At 50.4% G+C, this 20,710-nt stretch overlaps 1 protein-coding gene across 1 annotated transcript in view; it reads right to left on the reverse strand.

Moving 5' to 3' along the window:
• Window positions 1–4,140: 4,140 nt before the first annotated feature.
• Window positions 4,141–20,710, reverse strand: part of TEKT5 (tektin 5) — a 35,748-nt gene continuing 19,178 nt past the window's right edge. The window contains exons 6-7 of the mRNA XM_084763497.1: window positions 7,916–8,070; window positions 4,141–4,698 (exon numbers count right to left, since the gene is read on the reverse strand). Of these exons, the coding sequence (XP_084619623.1) occupies window positions 4,245–4,698; window positions 7,916–8,070 (609 nt within the window). The 3' untranslated portion in view covers window positions 4,141–4,244. The remainder of the gene's footprint in view (window positions 4,699–7,915; window positions 8,071–20,710) is intronic.

A 20,710-nucleotide genomic window follows, 5' to 3' on the forward strand; every position in this document is an offset into this window, starting at 1 on the left:
CCTGGATGGCAGAAGCACGTTATTAGGATGAGTCCTTCTCCTGGTCTGGCTGGCTATCTACTCCCAGACCTGCCATGACGTGAACAGCTGCTCTGCATGCTCCCACTGCCACAGACAGAGCCGCCGTGCCATCGCTTCCCTGCCACAAGGGACCCTTCCTCCCTTGAGTCGGCTCTCTCAGGTATTTTAATCACAAAGGTATAAAAGTAACCAAGGCTGGTGGATCTGGACCCAGGGGGGTCAGCTCAAACTGCTGTACCAACCAAGGACAATGCATGCAGTAAACCTAGACCCCCTATTCAGATCTAGCCAATGGACGGTGCATTCTCCACAGTTGTGTGGAGGGGAGAGACTGACTGTGACATAAATTCTGGTGCCCCCTATTTGACCATTTCCCCTTGGTGGGGAAGCCCAGTGGCACTCAGAGGAAGGGTAAGCAGGCTGCCAGGATGAGACCTGATAGGCTGTGATCATATGGTGGGGGAGGAGGTCCCCTTCTGTCACAGATCTAGGGGAGGGGAATAGGGTGAAAGGGGGTGGGGGGAATGAGAAGATGCCAGTGAGGGGATAACATTTGAGATGTAATCTGAATAAATTATTTGAATATTTTTTAAAAGGTATCCAATGCACAACACACAGGAGGAGACTTTGGCTCAGTGATCGGACATGAAGGCAGTAGCCTGGGTTCACACTGGGTCTGGTAAGCACCCCTCCCCCCACAGCAGAGCAGGCTGAAGCACAGCATTGTGGTGGGGTGGTTCATACCTGATTGTATCTCCTCCGACTCAGCCATTGGTAGAAGAAAGTCCACAGCACCAGGAGGGATGTGTGTGACACCCATCTGCAAGGAGCGCCCCAGGGCTGGTGACTCCTGAGTTTGATCCCCAGGACAAACATGGTAGACCAGGCTAGACCAGGCTGGTGTCACACTCCATGTGTAGCTGATCTTGAGCTCCTGATCATCCAGCTTCTATCTCCTGGATGCTGGGGTTAAAGGCATGTGTGTGTGTGTGTGTGTGTGTGTGTGTGTGTGTGTGTGTGTGCGTGTGTGTATGTGTGTCTACATATGTGTAGTATGTATATGTATGTGTGTCAGTGTGTGAATGTATGTAGTATGTGTATGTGTGTGTGTCAGTGTGTGTGTGCATGTGTGTATGTGTGTGTACAAATGTGTAATGTATATGTATGTGTCAGTGTGTGTGCATGTGTGTATGTGCATGTGTATAGTGTGTGTCAGTGTGTGTACATGTGTGTAGTGTATGTGTCAGTGTGTGTGCACGTGTGTGTGCATGTATGTGTGGGTGTGCATGTGTGTGTGTGTGTGTGTGCTTGCGTGAGTTCATGTACACCCAATGCCCTCAGAAGCAGAAGAGGAGGACATTAACTCCCTCAGAACTGGATTTACACACTTGAGCCCTGATGTAGGTTTAGGGAACTGAACCCCTGAGCAGTAAGCTCTCTTAACTGCGGAGCCTTCTCTCCAGACCCACCACACCCACTTTTATGTAGTACTGGACGACGGAGCCCAGGGCTTCACACACGCTAGGCAAGCTCTCCACCAAGTGAGCCACACACCCAGACCCAAAGAGGTCAGAGTCTCTTACTGGATCACAGCACGACAGGCTTATGCCACGTCAGCAGGTGACATCTATGAAGTAGGACAACTGATGAGCAGTAAGCAGCACAGAGGACTGTGGCAAATGCAGTATCGCCGGCTCTGTACCATCCACACCACGGAATGTGGGTGGAAGATAGACATACAAACCCTTTACTGTCCCTGAGGCAGGGCTGTACAGCTTTGGAGAGCCAGGAATTTGCTACATAACCCAGGCTGACTTCAAACTCACAGAAACCCGCCTGCCTCTGCCTCCCGAGCACTGGGCTGAAAAGCACGGGCCACCACAGCCAGCTCCTTTTTTCAAAGAAGGCAAATGTACACATAGATGCATATCAATGCAGCCTTCATTATCCAAATGCCAGCAAAGGATGGGATGGGTTCTGAGAAGCCTCTAGAAATAGGGATCTGGGCCCATACCCACCATTTATACAGGGAACTTACCCTATTTCCTTTGCAGTTCTTTACTTTTCTCTCTCTCCAAAATCTCCTAGAGTTCTAGCACCAGTTCTGATCTTCAGGAAAATGGCAAAATGCTGGAACAGGCATGTACACACACACACACACACACACACACACACACACACACACACACTCACACTCCTTAAAGAATAGTGTTTCTTGGAGCCAGCTAGCTGGACAGCATCACTCCTGACCCAGCCCGGAAAGTGGGTCAGCTAGGAGTCCCTTTCTTGGACCTGGCATGGAGCCAGCCTTGGAGCTGCTGCTGCCATTTCCTGCCATGAGCCCTGTCTACACAGAGGCACCACTCCATGTATCAGTGGTAAGCTCCATGCTGGCTTCTGAGAGCCGTGTGTGTGTGTGTGTGTGTGTGTGTGTGTGTGTGTGTGTGTGTGTGTGTTTGTGTATGTGTGTGTATGCATGTGTATGTGTGTGCGTGTGTGTTGGGGGGGTCCACTATCATCTGGGCCTTCTGCTGTTTTTGGCTCACTTAGTACAACCACATTTCTCCTACTCGGGTACTAGCTCCCAAATGCAGGATAGAGTCCTATATATTTGTATGCACTGATGTGGCCACTTGCTACTCACTCAATGACGTGTTTATGACACACCACTCTGTGCAGGGACTGAGACACAGAGATGATGGACGGCTCAGGCACTTGGTTCGCTCTGCTTGGTCTTTTCCCAAGTTCATCCAAAACCTCCTAAGCATCCATCTCTCAAAAGGCTCATGCACAGCATCCACAGCGTGGTTTCTACCCCGTCATCCGCTAAGGCAGTGGCTCCCCACCTTCCTAAGACTGCGGCCCTTTAATACAGTTCCCTGTGTGGTGGTGAGCCCCAACCTCAACGTTATTTTGTTGCTGCTTTATAACTGTAATTCTGTTACTGTTATAAATTGTGATGTAAATTTTTTGGGAGATCAAAGGTTGATCAAAGGGTCGTGACCCACAGGCTGAGAACCACTGCACTAAAGACCCCTTGATCCCCAGTCAGAACATCGGATTTGAACTCAAGGCATGGGAGAAACACACAGTCCGTGCTGCCATGCTAAATTGCTGAAAGAATTCATCAGGGCAGCCAAAGAGAGGAAGCTTTCCTTCAAGTGCGTTCTAAGTGTTTGCAGAAGCTGGAACTGGCTATAGTCCAAAGGGTACAAGCACTTGCTATGCAAGCCTGGTGACCTGAGTTCCATCTCTGGGCCCACAAAAGGCAGAAGGAGAAAACAGACTTTACAAAGTCACCCTCTATCCTAAACACACACATACACACACACACACACACACACACACACACACACACACACACACACACACACACATCATAAAAGGCAAGGAAAAGTAGGATACTAGAGCCTGAGAGCGCACAGGCAGTGTGGCCCAGATGGTGGAAACTTTTTTTTCCTATTGTGGATTCTGATTATTTCCCCCTCCCATATTTGGTTTTGATGTACCCAAGACTTGAGTTTCTCAATAAAGGAAATAAAATCTCTATTTAAAAAAAAAAGACTAGCCTGGGCTACACAGTGAGACTCTGTCTCAAGAAAAAGAAATTAAATTCAGATAAACTAGGTGAACAGCACGATGAGGGGTTATGGACAGTTGTGAGCCACCGTGTGGATGCTGGGAGCCACCTCTCCCGCAGAGCTTCCCCCAGGCTAGCTGCCCTGTGGCCGAGCTTCCTGGCAATCCTGTTTCTGCCTCCCTTCTTGCTGCATGAGGGCTGGTTATAGAGGTGTGCGCCATGTCATCTAGCTTTTCAACATGTGTCCTGGCTATGAAGCGCAGGGAGCCAAGCTTGAGCAGCACTTGTCTATAAATCTGAAACTACTGGGAAATGAACCCGGGATCTTAAGCGTGCTAGACAAGTCACCATCAGACTCAGATGCCCCGCTCAAATTCTGAATTCTTAAATGGCGAGGAAAGACAAATAGGGAAACAAAGAGAAAAGTATCCTTCAGTGTACCTGGAGCGCCCCAGGGGTCCAGACTTCATCCTTGAGGAATCCCAGGACCTCCCCACCGAGCCATCTGCCCCAGGAACGATATATAGCTCCAAGAGCTCTGATTGACTTCGGTTCTGTAATCTTCACATTTTCATGAAGACAGAAAAGAGAGAAAACGACTCTTTTATTTTCTTTTCAGCCTTTTCCAACGTTATGCCATTTATCACACCGGCGCAAAGCAGGAGCCAGGGCAGGGACAAGCCACAGAGCGGGAACCAAGCTGGGTCCCGCCACCAGGGCCGGAACCCCCGCAGGAGACGGAGCCTCCGCAAGAGGCGGGGCCGCTGCAGGGGGCGGGACCTCCATGAGGCGCTGAGCCGTTGCAGGCGGGGGATCCGCCGCAGGAGCCCGGGCTAACGCAGGGGACTAGGCTGGAGCAGGGGCTTGAGTAGACGCCAGAGCAGGTGAAGCCCACCAGGCGGGGCGTGCTGGGGAAGGTCTTGCGCATGCGCATGCACTTCTCCTTGTCGATGCATAAGGTATTGGCCTTGATGGCCAGCTCGTGCTCCAGTCGGGACTTGGTCATCACCAGCAGCTGCAGCGTGTTTTGTGTCTCCCGAAGCCTCATCTTGAGCGTCTGTAGGGTGTCGTCTATGGTGAAGACTTCGTTCACCATCCTGGTGAGGCAGAGAGAAGCCTCCATTACTCTATTTTCCTCACAGGTACCCCCGTGTGGCAGGGAAGGTGCCTCGGGTGGCCACTGCAGTGCAGACCTCAGCCCTAGAGGGGAGGACACACACGTGGACGAGCACCTCTGGGAGGCTCACCAAGGCTGACAAAGCATGAAGGAGGAGGACATGGTACAGAGAGCAGAATCTGTCAATAAGTTAACTCTGGGCTTGCTCCCAAGACTGGCAGTCTCGCCCCTGCTTCTCCAGCCTGAACTGAGGACACCAAGTGTCCACAGCAGCACTGTCCACCATGACCCAGAGGAAGGAAAGCCAAACTGTGGCATAGTCACATTGTGGGAAACTATTGAGCCGGAATACAAAGGAATGATTCATGCTGCGTGCTTTGTTTGTCTCTAAGATGGTGTCACGGTCTCCCGTGGTGACAGTGTCTCCCACTCTAGTGCTCAAGCTGTGCTCCTGTTTAAGCCACTCAAGCATACCTGGCCTATTATTATTATTATTATTATTATTATTATTATTATTATTATTATTAGTTTTTCGAGACAGGGTTTCTCTGTGTAGCCTTGACTGTCCTGGGCTCACTATGTAGACCAGGCTGGCCTCGAACTCACAGTGATCCACCTGCCTCTGCCTCCCGAGTGCTGGGCTTAAAGGCGTGCGCCACCACGCCCGGCTACCTGGCCTATTATTATGTGACTTGTTTTGTCTTGCCTTTGTCCTTTCTGGTCATCTCCCTACACACACACACACACCATTTTCTCCTTCCCTTTCCTGGTCTCACATAGTCCAGGATGACCTCATATTTTCTACATAGTCAAGAGTGACCACCTTTACCATCTCATCCTCTTTCCTTCACCTCCCTGAGCTTATAGGCACGAGTCCTGCTCTATCAGGTGTATTTTAAATAAGGGTTGGCTACTTGGAAAACACGGTCTCTTAGGTAACGAACAGGCCAGCCTCACTTGCGTATGAGATCAGGTGCCACCGGTTACTTTAGCTCAGCTCTCTTTTCCAGCTGCCAGAACACACATCCATGCTGCGTTAGTTCCTCTTGGCTCATAGGTTTACACCTTAGAGAACCAAGGGGGAGCCACATGTCCTGGAAGAGCGCCCCCCCCCCCCCCAGCAGCCCACAGCCATTGGCCAACTGACTCTGAGGCCCTGAAGACTGCAGCACACTGGAAAGGTCCCTGGAGTGGACTCTGTGCCTCAGAGCCATGGCAGGACGTGGACCTAAGGCCAGTCTCCATATTGTCCCATGCCTTATTTCATCTCCCCACACTATGCCTCTGCAGAACTTTCCAGGGAGGGGCTCTAAGGGGGGACTTTGGAGCAGAGAAGATAGACAGGAGTGACCAGCCCGTGTGGGGGCCAGGGAGAAAAGGTTCTACAATAGCAGTGCAAGGGGGACCCTGAATTGTTCATGCTTTCTGCCCATGACAAGCCCAGGAGCCACATGGGGCTCAAGAGCACTTAAAATGTGGCCTGTTGATTCAGAAGCTGACAAAAATAAAATAAAATAATAAAACCCTCCACTCAAGCATGGTGGTGGTGCCTACCCCTTTAATCCCAGCCCTCGGGAGGCAGAAGCAAGGAGATCTCTATGAGCTCAAGGCCAGCCTGCTCTACAGAGTGAGTTCCAGGACAGCCAAGGCTACGCGGAGAAAACGTGTCTCAAAAAAGCAAAAACAAAACCCTCCATTCATAACCCTGTCTCAAAATAAAACAAATCAACAACAACAACAAACACCCAAAACCCTACATTCATTAAATTCATAATCTACCTTTTAAATTAAAATTTTAAAAAATTTAAAGGGAAAGTCCCATGTAGCCTAGGCTGGCCTCACACTCTTTGTAGCCAAGGATAACCCTGAACTTCTGGTCCTTCTGTGTGCTGGGATTCTGTGCACAGTTTCTGTGGTGCTGGGGACCAACTCAATGCTGCATGTATACTAGGCAAGCACTCTCCCGATCGGGCTTCTCCAGCCCATTTCACTTAATTTAAAAATAAGTTAAGTCTGAGAGGATGAGGATGTGGTTCAGTTGGTAGAGGGTTTGCCTAGCGTGTGTCAGGTCCTGAGTTCAATCCTCAGTTCTACATGAAAAGAAAAGTAAGCAAGCAAGCAGGAAACAGAAAGAGGCCAAGAATAGACTGATGATGTAAAAAGCAATGGCTCCAGGATCACGGGGCCACTAGAAGCCAGAAAGAGGCGCGACCCCCCCACTCTCTGCTTCTGAGCCCCCTTTCTGGAGACTTGCATGAGCTTTCCACCCACTCTCCAATTATCTGACAAGGTGGGTGGCAGAGAGGTCAGAGTTGAGCAGGGAATGCAAGCAGATGCCTCTTCCATCAGATCAGAGAGGAGAGAGAGAGAGAGAGAGGTGCTGAAGGCACAGAGTGGCCAGGATTGTGCCTCTCCCAGCTGCTAAGGCATCCTTGGCCTTTCAGAGGAAGCAGGAGGATTTCCTGGGCAGAGATGTGGTGCTGAGGGTGGGGAGCTTTAAAGACAGAGAGCCAAGGTGGAACCCCAGAACTCTAGACCTCCATCCAGCCCACGGCTGAGATGTGGACCAGGTGGCCTGATTCACTCAGGGTCTGGCTCTCAGACACGGGGATCCTACTACAGCCACCAAGGCAGGACAGAAGACACTCTTAAAGCGACATGTGTCCCTCGCTTTGGCTACCACACAATTGAAACTACAGCTCCCACAAAACTGACCATCTCTCCCATCCCCGCCCCGGGGTGGGGGGGGGAGGAGGTCTGATGATGCGGCATGGAAAGCTTTGAAGACAGAGGAGGAGCTCGGATTTCACTCAGTTCTAATATCTATCAGACCATCTCGCAGGAGAGACAGGAGCTCAGTGATGGGTGCGACCGCTGTGACCAGGGCTGCTTTGCCATCCTCTTGCCCTCTGTTTAAGCCTAAACCTCAGGTCAGGACCCTGGAGATGGACTTGGGGGAATAGTGGAAATGGGCCTTTGTCTGTGCTCCTTTTGTCAGTGTGGCCACACTGAATAAATCTCCTGCCTATACTTTTCAGTTGCTCATCTAACTGGGCTGTTAGACCAGTAGACAAACCTAGCTCGGGACTTCCATGAAGAGGCCAGGCTCTGACACCTACGACGCCAGCCACAGGGAAGCTTCTGGGACCCACCCTTCTCTTCCTGGACCCCGGTAGTCCCACCCCACCCCCACTCACCTGAACTGTGGTACGTCCCTGCAGAGCTCCACGTTGGGCCGACGAGTCCTGCATGACAGCCTGGTCTGGGCCACCTTCAAGGGACACTCCTTGGCCGTGATGGCTTTCTCCAGCAGCATGATGGTATTCTCTGCCTGGAAGATCTCCTGCAGTATCTGTGGGGACGAGGAGACGGCTGTCACAGCCTGCCAGAATCCTCTCACTCCCTCTTCTTAGGCAAGGCAGGGGACTGAAGTCACCTCAGGGCTTTTCCCCAACCCTGAACACCTTTGGGGCAGGGAGTGTGATTTGGATGACCTTCAGAAACCGCCACCGCCACCACTGGTCACCATGACACCGAGTGCTGGGGCTGGTCCAGTACCAAGACTGATTTTGGTTTTGAAACTCTGCTGGAGTAAGCCAATTATTGTTAAATGGGAAGACAGGAAGGAGGGAGAGGAGGGAGGGAAAGTGAAAAGAAAAAGAAAAGGAAAGGAAGAAAAGAGAGAAGAGGGAAGGAAGAAAAGATGCGTGTGGGGGGGTGTTTAAAATCTATTCACAGAAACAATTTTCCCCACATAATGCTGCCATGTTCCACTCTATGGGAACGTGAATCCCAGCCGGGGCAGGAGCGAGCCTGTGGGATGAGAAATGCCATGTCTTGATGTGGATAGAGGTTTTAGAGGTGTGAACCTGGGAAAAAAAATCTCATTAAAATTCATTGGGCTGTGTGCACTTTTTAAAAAAGGAGACTGTTACTCCTCAATAGAAAAGCAGAGGAAAGGCTGGGATGTAGCTGAGTGGTAGAGGGCTTGCCCAGCACGCAGGAGAAAGCAAGAAAAAGGTCACATATGAAAAGATCGGTGAAGAGCTGACCTTTGTACTAGGTACTTGGAAGTCATTATGCATCTTTCTATACTTCTAAGTGTTTGAAATTTTCCATAAAAAAAAAAAAATAATAAAAGATCCAGGCATAGTGGCTCACGCCTTTAATCCCAGCACTCAGGAGGCAGAGGCAGGTGGATTGCTGTGAGTTTGAGGCTAGCCTGGTCTACAAAGCGAATCTAGGACAGCCAATGCTACACAGAGAAACCCTGTTTCGAAAAACCAAAAGAAAAATAAATAAATAAAAGAAATTAAAAAAAAAAAGAACACAAATTGGAAATGCCTGTGCAAAGTCCTGGCTTCCGTCCCCAGTACCAGCACCCTCCTCTAGCCCCAGCGCTCAGGAGATGAAGGCAAGAGGATCAGAAGTTCAAGGTCATCCTTAACTAAAAAGGAAATTTGAGAGCAGCTTGGGCTACATGAAATCTTGCTTCAAAAAATTAACACACAAATAAAAACAATACAAGATAAGGAGTGTGTCAATGAAGAACAGGCGTATCAGGCTGATCTATCACCGAAGGGACTTGGCCTTGCCCCTGGCTATCCTAAACTTGCCTCAGGCTGAACAGTTGGTAGTACCGGAAATCTCCTCACTGACAGAAGTGACAACTCCCAGCACCCACATGGCAGCTCACACCTGTCTGTAACTCCAGTTCCAAAGGCTGTGACACCTTCACACTAACGCACAGAAGAGTAAATAAATTATAAGAAAGAAAGAGATGCCCACACTGCACCCTCAGCCAGCTGTTCCCCGTGGGCCCTCTCTTGTGAGAAGGCTCTTTGGGGAGTCAATGTGCTGACTTACTCCAACCCTGGAATTACCCAGTACCAAAGATGCACGTGTTCCGCTCCTGCCGAGCCTAAAAGCACTGCTCTCCATGAAGGTTCTGCAATTACCTATCACAACAAAGTCCAGTTTCATGTGGCCAGAGATTCAGCAATGCTTAAAGAAAAAATACATATAGCCTCCCCACCACAGTAGTTTGACCCTGCTCGATCCAGCTTTATTGTATAGATGTTACCTTTCGTGTGCTGCCATCTTGAAACCAGACCCAACTCGTGAAGGGCTGTTCACTGTTCCTACTCTGCCAGTCTAATGAGCCAGGAGCATAAAAGCCAAAGAAACCACTAGTAAAACACTGCAGGAAAAGTCCCATCAGCCAAACCAAGGGGGCCAGAAAGACACAAGAACCGGTAGTGGGAGCCTACTTCATCAGAAGGGTGACCGGCTCCACTACAGGGCACCTGGGTACCTCTGAATGCCAGATACACAGTAGCATGTGCCCTGCAACAGTGACAGAATGTTGCCACTCTCCAAAGTCTGTATATACAAAATGTGTGTGTGTGTGTGTGTGTGTGTGTGTGTGTGTGTGTGTGTGTGTGTGTGTGTAAACCCTCACTGTGTGCTGACTATTGAAGGTGCAGCATTTGGAAATTGAATAAGTCACGAGGTGGAGACTTTTCCGTCATTTAAAAAAACAACAACAACAACAACAACAAGAAACCAACGGAATCCACCAGACCCCTGCCAGGCTGTCTCTCTGGTAGTGGAGATATGGAACTGTGACTTTGATTGTCCAGGTGTGATTTTGTTTATTTGCTTTGCTTTGAAATAGGGCCTTACTATGTATCAGGGCTAGCCTGGAGCTCATAACCCTCCTGTTTTGGCTCCCCAAAGGCTGGGAATCCAAGTGTGTGCCTCTGCCCCACCCGAGGAAAATCCACTATTTATAAAATACCCAGTCTTTGTTACTTAAAACAGCCCAAACAGTCTAAGACATGCCCCGGTTATGGCACGGCACACACTGATATTTAAAACTGGCGTACTCTGACCTTCAGGCGTACCTGGGTGTCCTATGCTTTCATTTGCTAAGTTGAGAAGCCCACTCAGTAAGAAGATGGACTAAATGAACGGCAGTGGGCCTGGAAGTCTGTATCTGTTGCCAGTGACTTCCTCTTCTCTATTGTTATTTTAAGCAAAGTCTTAGTATAGAGCCAAGGTAAGCCTCTGACTCATAACCCTCCTGCAACAGCCTCTGGAGTGCTGGACCACAGGCATATGCATGCCACCGTGCAGCCTTCCTTACTGATTTTTCTTTCTTTCTTTCCTTTCTTTCTTTCTTTCTTTTTCTTTTCTTTTTTTCTTTTTTGTTTTTGTTTTGTTTTGTTTTGTTTTTAGATAGAATTTCCTTGTGTAGCCCTGGCTGTCCTGAACTCATTTTGTAGACCAGGCTGGCCTCCAACTCACAGCAATCCCCCTGCCTCTGCCTCCCGAGTGCTTGGATTAAAGTCTTGTGCCACCACGTCCGCTCCTTACTGATTTAAAAAAAAAAAAAAAAGACAACCTCACTGTGTAGCCCAGGCTGCCCTCAAACTCAAGACAACCCTCCTGCCTCAGCCTTCAGAGAGCTAGGATTACAAGCATGTGCTAGTCCATCTGGTCCATAAACTGTCACTTCTAAATAAATTATAATTTCAAGATTGAGGTGACTTTATTTCAGTTGAAGTGTACAGCAGTTAACGGTGCTGGTAGGTACGGCAAAATTGCAGAGTGGCTGGGTGAATGAATCTGGGTGTCCTTTTCATGTGAACATAAGGCAGGGATGGAATTCAGGTGGAGTTGCAGCGGTGGTGACATGGGACAAGGGTGTGAGGACAGGAGGGTATATGGAATCCCTTTCCTCCTGTTCCCTCCTAGAGCCCATAGTTGCTTATTTCTTCACACACCTTTGCCCCTCCTGGCTGCTCGTCTTGATCAGACCTGTCTGTGGTTTTTCCAAAACATTGGGGTTTTCCAGAACCTTCTGCTACAGCCCACTGATGATTCATACCCCGGGGCACATCTGCCCAGGCCCAGGTGGGTGTTCCTGCTGCCAAAAAACATGTTTCCCACAGCCTCTTATCTGGCCTGCCACAAGTTCCACTGAATTCCAAGCCCTGCTCAAGCTCTGGAATCCCACGTGTCTCCAGAATCCCGCGTGTCTCCAGATTGCCCAGTGGGAGAGCTAGCCTCCAAAAGTCTGTGTGGCCTGTGATTCCCCACAGGCTGGAAAGCAAACAACAAGACGGGCTGGTCAGGGCCCGGGCCTTTCTGCTGAAGAGGAACCGTCAGGACCCATCACCCAGAGCAGGAGCATGGCCTGATGTGACCTTCCTGTTGACCAAAGTACTTCTGTCAGGTTTGTCACAACAGGTAAGGGACGACAATAGCCCAGTCCCCCTTTGTGGTCATTACTGACCAAGCACAGTGTATATTTGTAATGGCACATTAATCAAGAGCCACATAGAGATAACCAAAACGGGGGTTCTGGGATACAGAGAACACTGCTAGCAGTACAGCAAAGTGAGTAAAGACGCAAGCCAGGAGCCTCACATGAGCCACGTGTGCCGAGAGCTTGCACAAATAACTCATCCCCTTCATCTCGGCCAAAAGAAAACATAAAGCTCCCAGCCCCACGAGTGTCTTCTAGTTGGGTGCTGGGGCACATACTTGTCATCACAGCACTTGGGAGGGGGGAAGGGAGAGAACCCGGAGTTCAGGGTTATCCTCAGTGAGGCCAACCTGGCCTACACGAGACTCTGACTCAAAAATAAGTAAATGACTTTGCAGGTAAAAGCACTGGCCACCACGGTGCCTGATGAGAGCCTCAGGGCCAGCCCTGAGGACCTCACAGTGCACAGAGGGCGCTTGCTTCCCAAGACCTCGGATCGCTACACACGTACTGTGGCACGCACCCACGCATACACACAAAACAAAATACACGTGAATGAAAGCCCCCTTTAAAAATGAATATAAATTGGTCGGTGGTGGTGCATGCCTGTAATCCCAGGACTCGGGAGGCAGAGGCAGGTGGATCGCTGTGAGTTCAAGGCCAGCCTGATCTACAAAGCAAGTCCAGGACAGTCAGGGTACACAGAGAAGCCCAGTCTCAAAAAACTTAAATAAATAAATAAAATTAAAAAGTCTATAGTTTAAGGGGGAAAAATACTATCTAAACGGTAAAAATCAGTCTGAACACTGGGAAATGCTCTGTGAACTCTTCAACAGCTCTGCCACAGTGAGGTCCTGACCCTGTGGCTGGGAGACCTCACAGAATCCTGGGACTCATAGAAGAGTCCCTGGGTTCTTATAAGTGCAGAACTAGGAAGTGGAGGGTGACAGAGCCTCAGCAGGAAGTGGCGGTGTTAATTGCTTTGCTGCAGGAGGGAATGTAGTATTAAGCCCAGGCTGTCTGCCCCAGCAGGGTCCCAAGCAAGGTAGTCACATCTCTTTAAGACTTGTGCATGAGGACCCACGGGTGCCTCCCACAAGGGAACTGGAATAGGCAGATAGCCACACCCCACGCTTGCAGGTTTCTGGGAGAGATGTACGGACAACTTTGGACCCCCTAGCCCCAGGCCCAGAGCTGCTGGGCCAGAGCTCTTTCTTCTGAGGCTCGGACTCTGCAGACACCTCAGGCAGGAAGCTGGGAGCCCAGGAGGCCTCTGGAGAGGAGAGCGAGCCTGGGCAAGTTGGCACATGCTCCTGATGCAGAGCCTCAAGTTGAAGATACTTACTAACCACATGTAATATGTGCACACCTACACAGAGTGAGTGTCTCAAACTACCTCCTTTGAAGCCACCCCACACCTGTCCCCAGAGCTGTGACATCCCCCACATTTATATCAAATGCAGCAGGTTGCAGGGTGTGGCGCATCTGCCATCCCAGAACTCCAGAGGGTCACAAGTCAAGGTCCCACCCAGACTAAATGCTGAAAGCTGTTCTCTCAACAAGAACAAAGAAATTCAAGCAGGCATTTATCACGGGGCCTTTGTAGGAGCTGACCCCTCTGTCAGAGGAATTCCTTCTCAGATACAGACAGGCAGGCTCACTTCATCCACCTCCCTCAGGCTGTGGCTAATTCGCCTAGGTTGTTTCCTATGTACCCCATTAAACAATGCTTTAAAACTTCAGCAAAAGTGAGTCGCTTTCTTGAAGACACAGACGGGGCAAGGCTTGCTCTACAGCCACACTCAGAGCAGAGACCACACTCAGAGATGCCCTCAGGAAAGACCACTTCCCTTTCCACACTCCCCAGGGGAGGGGGGGCTGGTTATACCACACACTCACTCAAGCATACACACACACACACACACACACACACACACACACACACACACAAACAGAGCTGACTGGCATCTTGGCACACATACACAAACACACAGAGCTGGCTGGCATCTTGACACACACACAAAGCTGGCTGGCATCTTGGCACACACACACACAAACACACACACACACACATACACACACACACACACACACACACACACACACACACACACACACACACACACACACACACACACACACACACACACACGGCCCCAGGCTCTGAGGGGCTTCCCTGGAATGTTCATCCTTCTGTTCCCACAAAGCTCAGGAAAGAGGCTCAGGGCACAGTTTGGCTCACCCCAGAGACTGGGCGGGGCCTCTGGGGATTGGGCCCGCGGGGTCACCCCATGGGTGGAGTCTTGGCGTACTGGGTCAGGCAGCTGCCAGGCCTTCCCTGCCCTCGCTGGCAGTGGGAATTCAGGTGGGGGAGGGTAGTGAGGGGGAGAGGGGCCTGTTTCCCTCCTCTGCATCCCTACAAGGCAGGGTGCCTGCCACTCAAAACAAGGAGCCCAGGAAGCCTCCCCTGTGCTGCGCATCTCCCTGAAACTGCGCAGTGTTGCCGCCACACATGGCTTCATAGGCCAGCTACTGTTCTTACTTGATGTGCGACCTGGAGAGGTTCTTAGCTTCTCTGAGCCGAATGCAATCTTTACTCAACCTCTGCAGAGCTCTTCCTAGTTGCCAGAGACAGCAGGGTACATTTTCTTTTGTTTTTTAGACTGGCAGAATTACAATAGCCACTAAGCCTTGATAAGGAACGAAATGAGATAGTGTGAGGGGTGGTTAATTCCTGTGTTCAGAGAGCTGGTGAAAACACCACAGGATGTATCTGGGAGTGAATTCTAGAAGACAGTCCACCAGGATCGAAGGGCCTAGTGTGTATGCCTAGTGTAAGTGGGCCTCATCTCATCCATCAAAACCTAAATTGCATAAAAGTACAGAGAAAGGGTGGGTTCTTTCTCCTTGTTAGCTCTGAGGCCCACATCTGCATGCACCACAGGTCCTTGGCCTGGAGACTCAAGTGGGTATTTTTACTGGTAGCACAAATCCAGTTCTTACTTGCGGGGAGTAAGGTACGGTTTACTCTGACCTAAATATGCAGTGACCATGGATAGAGGACCGTGAACTCAAGTCGCATAGTGAAAGAAATGACTTTTCATAATCATAGGATAAAAGAGTCACGAATTTCCCAAATTCGTTGCTAGGGACACCAGGTTGGCAGGTCGCAGTGGAGTGGGGAACCTCCCCTGTAGGTTGCAGGTGCTGCCTGATGACCACTGCAGATGCTAGAGCTTTGCTTCTACAGAGCTCCATTCCAAAGGTTCCGCCTGCTGGCTACAAGGATGTTGGTCAGACAAGAGGTGCACAGTGAACAGCAGTAAGGGGATTCAAGCTAGCCCAAGATAGCATGGCTCTGGGCCCGGGAGTCAAGCTCTCTCCTTCCATCTTGAGATCTCAGAATCAAACTCAGGCTTGCTGGGCTTGCTGGGCTTGCCTAGCCAGTGTTTTTGCCCCTTGTGCCATCTCTTGAGACAGCATCTCAACTCTGTAGCCTAGGCTGACCTAGAATTCATGGTGATCCTCCCGCCTCAGTCTTCCAAGTACTGAGGCTACAAGTATGCACCACCACATCCAGCCATATATTTTTTTTTAATAAGTCGGCCCTCTCCAGATGGCTCCACTTGGCCTTTGCAGTGTAAGGGCTGCCAAATTGTGTGGAGGTGGGTGTGGCCGTGCTCTACTAAAACTTTACTTGTACAACAAGATAGGGGCCAGAAGTTAGCCCTAGACCTGTTTGTAATTCTTTCACTACAAACCATCACAAAGGGAGTCCTGACCCCTCAGTGCCACAGAGCTTCTGGGGCTCAGGGCTCTTAACCTTCCTAATGCTGCACCCCCTTAATACAGGTCCTCATGGTGTGGTGACCACCCCCCGGCCCCCGAACCATAAATTGCTTTTTTTTTCCGAGACAGAGTTTCTCCATGTAACAGCTCTGGCTGTCCTAGAACTCTCTCTGTAGGACAGGCTGGCCTCGAACTCATAGAGATCCACCTGCCTCTGCCTCTTGAGTGCTGGGATTAAAGGTATGTGCCGCCGCCACCCAGCGCTATTTCAGAACTATAATTTTGCTACTGTTAATGAACTTAATATGGTTTTGGAGACAGAGGTTTACCAAAGGGGTCACGACCCACAGGTTGAGGATCACTGCTCTGGAGCCTTGCAACTCAAAGTGTGGGCCAGAGACCACTGAAGTCTGAGAACTTGCTGGAAAGGGCAGGCTGCCTGGCCCCAGCCTACATCTGCTGACAGGATCTGCATGCCAACGAGGCTCTCGGGTGATTTGCCTGCATGTCCAAGGACAACAGCTGGGGCTGATGTGTGCTTTGAGGCCAATCTCGAGTTAAGTTTGAAAGACAGAGGGACGACGAGACTGGGATCTGAAGGACCGGGAAGGACAGAGGTGGAAAGAATAAGAGAACATCTGGAAGGTGGAGCCGGGAAGAGATTGATAACTCCCAGACTGCAGCATGAGACGGGACTGGGACCAGTACCATTGCCGTTTGCCCACCCAGCAAAACCCAAAGGAACTTTCTAGAAGACAGGCCTTGGAGCCAATAAACTGTTCCTAAATGGGCACCAACTCCACTGCATGTGGTCTCTGGCAAATCCTGAACTTCTCCCAGCCTCAGTTTCTCCATCTGTACCTTGGCAACAGTGACAAGGCTAAGGAATCTCTGCTTTCTTTTCCTGCTTCCAGAGGGAGGAAACACTAGCACCTGGTAGGCAGCCACCTGTCATGTCAGCAAGCTCCTCACAGCCAGAGGGTGTAAATGATGGGCAGAGCACACACAAAGCCCCCGGTTCCATCTTGGCACTGGTGCCACTGATGGTCTGGCCCTGTACAGTGTGGCAGGCAGAAATCCCAACAGCCACAGACAGACGCAACGGGACCTTGCTTCGTAGAGAAGTGATTCTTCCCTGCTGGAACAGGGGCCACCGCGATGGCTTTGAAGGGGGAGGGTGCTTTGTGGCAGAGCTGCCTGCATCTCGTCTTGTGACAGCAGCAGCCTCCTCCAAGGCCAGGGACTGAGTTTTGACGTGGAGAGAGGATGGATTTAGCTCCAGCTGGCAGCCAACCTCCACCAGCTTTGTGCAACCTTGCAAATTTATTGTTTTCCCAACTTGCACGAAGCCAGCCATTTCCAAGGAGATGCCTGGCTTGGTCCAAACAAACTCCTCAGCCTCAGGAAGGGGCAAGAAGCCTGGAATTATTTGGGGGAGGGGTCAAATAGCGGGACATTTTTTTTTTCACTCAAGCCCAGGAGCAAAATGGAGAGAGAGAGAAGGGCCCAGGCACAATGGCAGGGACTTATCTCAGTGCCACCAAGTTCAGTGAGAGACCCGGAGTGGGGTGGGGTGGTGGGGTGGCGTAAGGGGTGGGGGTGTGATAGAGCAGGACACCTTCAGCAGTTGTGACAAAACAAATGTCTCCAAACTTTGACAGGCACTGCCTGGGGTAAATTTGGGTTGCAGATGGTTGCTCAGATGTTCAGCTGCCAAGCGAGCCCTGACCACAGCATGCCAGGGAAGCACGCATGTAGGCTGTTGGCAGCAAGGGTCCTGAAACCCCTGCTCGGCCCTGGAGTTGGGGTGGAACCTACCAGAGGGGTTAGCGGATAAAGGTGCTTGCAAGCAAGCCTGCAGACCTGCATGGTGGGAGCAGAGACCTGACCGCACCAGTTCTCTGACTTCCACAAATATGCTATGGTGTGTCCCCCACCAATAAACAACTAGAAAAACAAAAAAGTAATGGGGTGGGGTACTTAAACTGCGCGAGAGTAGATTTTCAGAAACCCACTATCTGAAGCCTTCAAGGAGGTTTCATTAACACACTTTTCTTTTCTCTCACCTCCCTCGCTCTTCTGTCTCATCTATCTGTCTGTCTGTCTATCTATCTATCTATCTATCTATCTTCTAGCTCTTTCTATCTCTCCAGGGTCTCACACAACCTAAGATGGTTTCAACTCATTAAACATAGCAGAGAATAGCCTTGAACTTCTGGTTCTCCCAACTGCTAGGATTACAAGTGTGGAAACACACACACACACACACACACACACACACACACACACACACACACACACACGCTTTGTCTAAATTTTCTGCAGCACTGGGGATCAAACCCAGGATTTCATGCACACCAGGCAAGAGCCCTAACAACTGAGCCACATCCCTGGGAACTTTGCTTTTGTTTTTGTTTTTTCAAGACAGGGCTTCTCTGTGTAACAGCCCTGGCTGTCCTGGAGCTCTCTTTGTAGACCAGGCTGGCCTCGAACTCACAGAGATCCACCTGCCTCTGCCTCCCTGAGTGCTGGGATTAAACGTAAGCGCACCATGCCCGGCTCCCATACCTGGGAATTTTTGAAAGGACTATAGAAGGCTATACCTAACCAACTGTGATGGTTTGAATCAGAACAGCCATCATGGCTTGTATTTGAAAGTTTGGTTCCCAGTTGGTGGACTACTTAGGATTAGGTGTGGCCTTGTTGGGGGAGGTGTGCAGTGGGGATGAGCTTCGAGATTCCAAAAGCCCATGCCAGTTCTCTCTCTCTCTCTCTCTCTCTCTCTCTCTCTCTCTCTCTCTCTCTCTGCCTCCAACTTGTGGATCTGGATCTTCGTTACTGATCCAGAGCCACACCCGCCTCCCTGCCTTGCTCCCCACCATAATGATCACGGGCCAACTCTCTGAAACTATGAGCAAGGCCCCAGTTAACTGTTTTCTTTCAGAAGTTGCCTTAGTTATGGTGTCTCTTCACAGCAATAGAAACGGAATAAAGACACCAACTCAATGAGACCCCTGGAGGCAGAGCTGGCCATCTTCATTCCTCCAGCACAGTCCATCGGTCACCTGCCCATCATGCGTCTTCTTTTGGATTCCTAACCTGCACAGCTCTTAAGATTGTTCCTTCCCTTCACCATTGTTGTTGTTGTTGTCTTCATCATCATCATCATCATCATCATCACCATCATCATCACCATCGATGACATTGTCCTTCTCCTCCTCCTCCACTTCCTTCTTCTCCTAGATGGCTTCTTTGATTGCTCTCCACTTTATTTATTATGGTAGAGCCTCTCGCAGAAGCCAGAGTTCTCCAGCTCTCCAGCGAGTGTAGGTAGCGAGCTTGCTTTGGAGAGCCTGCCTCTGCTTCCCAAGTGCTGGGACTACAGGTGGTCCACTGTGCCTGCCAACTTGTTATGTGGGGCTGAAGGTCTGAACCCCGATCTTCGTGCTTGCACAGTAAGTGTTTATCCACTGAGCCGTCTCCTCAGTCCCTTCTTATGGCCTAGGAGTCTGTAACTCTGAGACTAATTTGCAAAATCCCTTGGCTGGACCCAAATTGAGGCAGGTGCATCACGCTTAGTCGCTCTGCTTATCCGCACACAAGTTAGCCTTTCTACATGTTTATGTTTTAAACTTTGTGTGCATAGGTGTTTTGCCTGAATGTATGCACCACCCAAAGAGGCCTGAGGATGGTGCGAACATCCGTTAAGACTGGACTTACAAGTGTTTGTGAACCACTGATGTGGGTGTTGGAACTTGAGCCCAAGTTCTCTGGAAAAGCAGCCATGCTCTAACCACTGAGCCACCTCCCCACTCTTTTCTACCATGTTTAGAGCTAAGACTCTCTTATCTCATACTGAGTGTGGTGTTGAGGGCCAGGCAGGGCCAGGCCAGCAAGTCTGCTTCCTAGGACTCCACCAGACTCAGAAGGCAGCCGTCAGTAGCTTGGCCCCTCGCCCCAGTGCTGGAAGGGATCCGGCTGCTTGCGAAGCACAAAAGCATTTCCCCTCCACAGAAACCTCACTGTCAAACAGAGGCCAGTGGCTGGAGCTGGGGCCTTGGCTCCCCATGACCGTCAGCCCTCAGACTCCTCACTTTCCTGCCAGTTCCCATCCACAGAGGTAGTGTTGCTGACGCTAACAGCCCTTTGGAAGTCAAAGTGCCAAAGACTTCAGCAGAAAAGAAAGCCTTGTAGGGTTTAGGCCCACAGCCCTCTGTGGTCTGGCTAAACTTTCTTTCTCCATCCATCCCCCTCTTCCTCCATCCCTCCCTCCCTCTTTCCCTCCCTTCGTCCTTCTCTTTTTTTCCTATTTCCTTCCTTCCTCTCCTCTTCCTTTTCTTTTTTTTTAATACAACTGAGGAAGACCTCATACTTCTAACCGCCTGTCTCCACCTCCTCAGTGGCAGAATTACAGGCATGTACCCCTGGGCCGGGTCTATACGGCGCTGGTGACTGAATCCAGAACGTCACGAATGGCAGGCAGGCATTCTGCCAACTAAGCTCCATCCCCAGCCCTCCCTGAAGAATTGAAAGCTTTCTCCCTGCTGTGTAGTTACCTGCTCATGGCTTCGAGGCCCTTTAAACTAGAGGCCAGTCAACCAGTGGACTCTGAGGTTTGAAATACAAAGGGGTGTGATCTCAGAAGTACAAGAGGGTGGGGTTTGAGGCCACAGCAATAACCCAGGCAAGACAGGGAGGTGTTCCTTTCTTCAGGGTGGGGACAGAGGACTGCATGAGCCAGAGTGATACTAGGTTTGGCAGTGGAGTGCGTGCAGGGTGGGAGAGAGAAGCAGCCAGAAGGACTCTAAAGCTTGCAGGTGAGCATTAGGGACCTGAAGGCCCAGGAAAGCCCTAGCATCATCAGGAAGTCAGAGCTACTGAACTGACAGGGGAGACACCAGCAGAACAAGCAAGAGGGTGAGGTCCTGGG

This window comes from Acomys minous, assembly GCF_964271855.1.
Source record: "Acomys minous genome assembly, chromosome: 16".
Classification (NCBI taxonomy): domain Eukaryota; kingdom Metazoa; phylum Chordata; class Mammalia; order Rodentia; family Muridae; genus Acomys; species Acomys minous.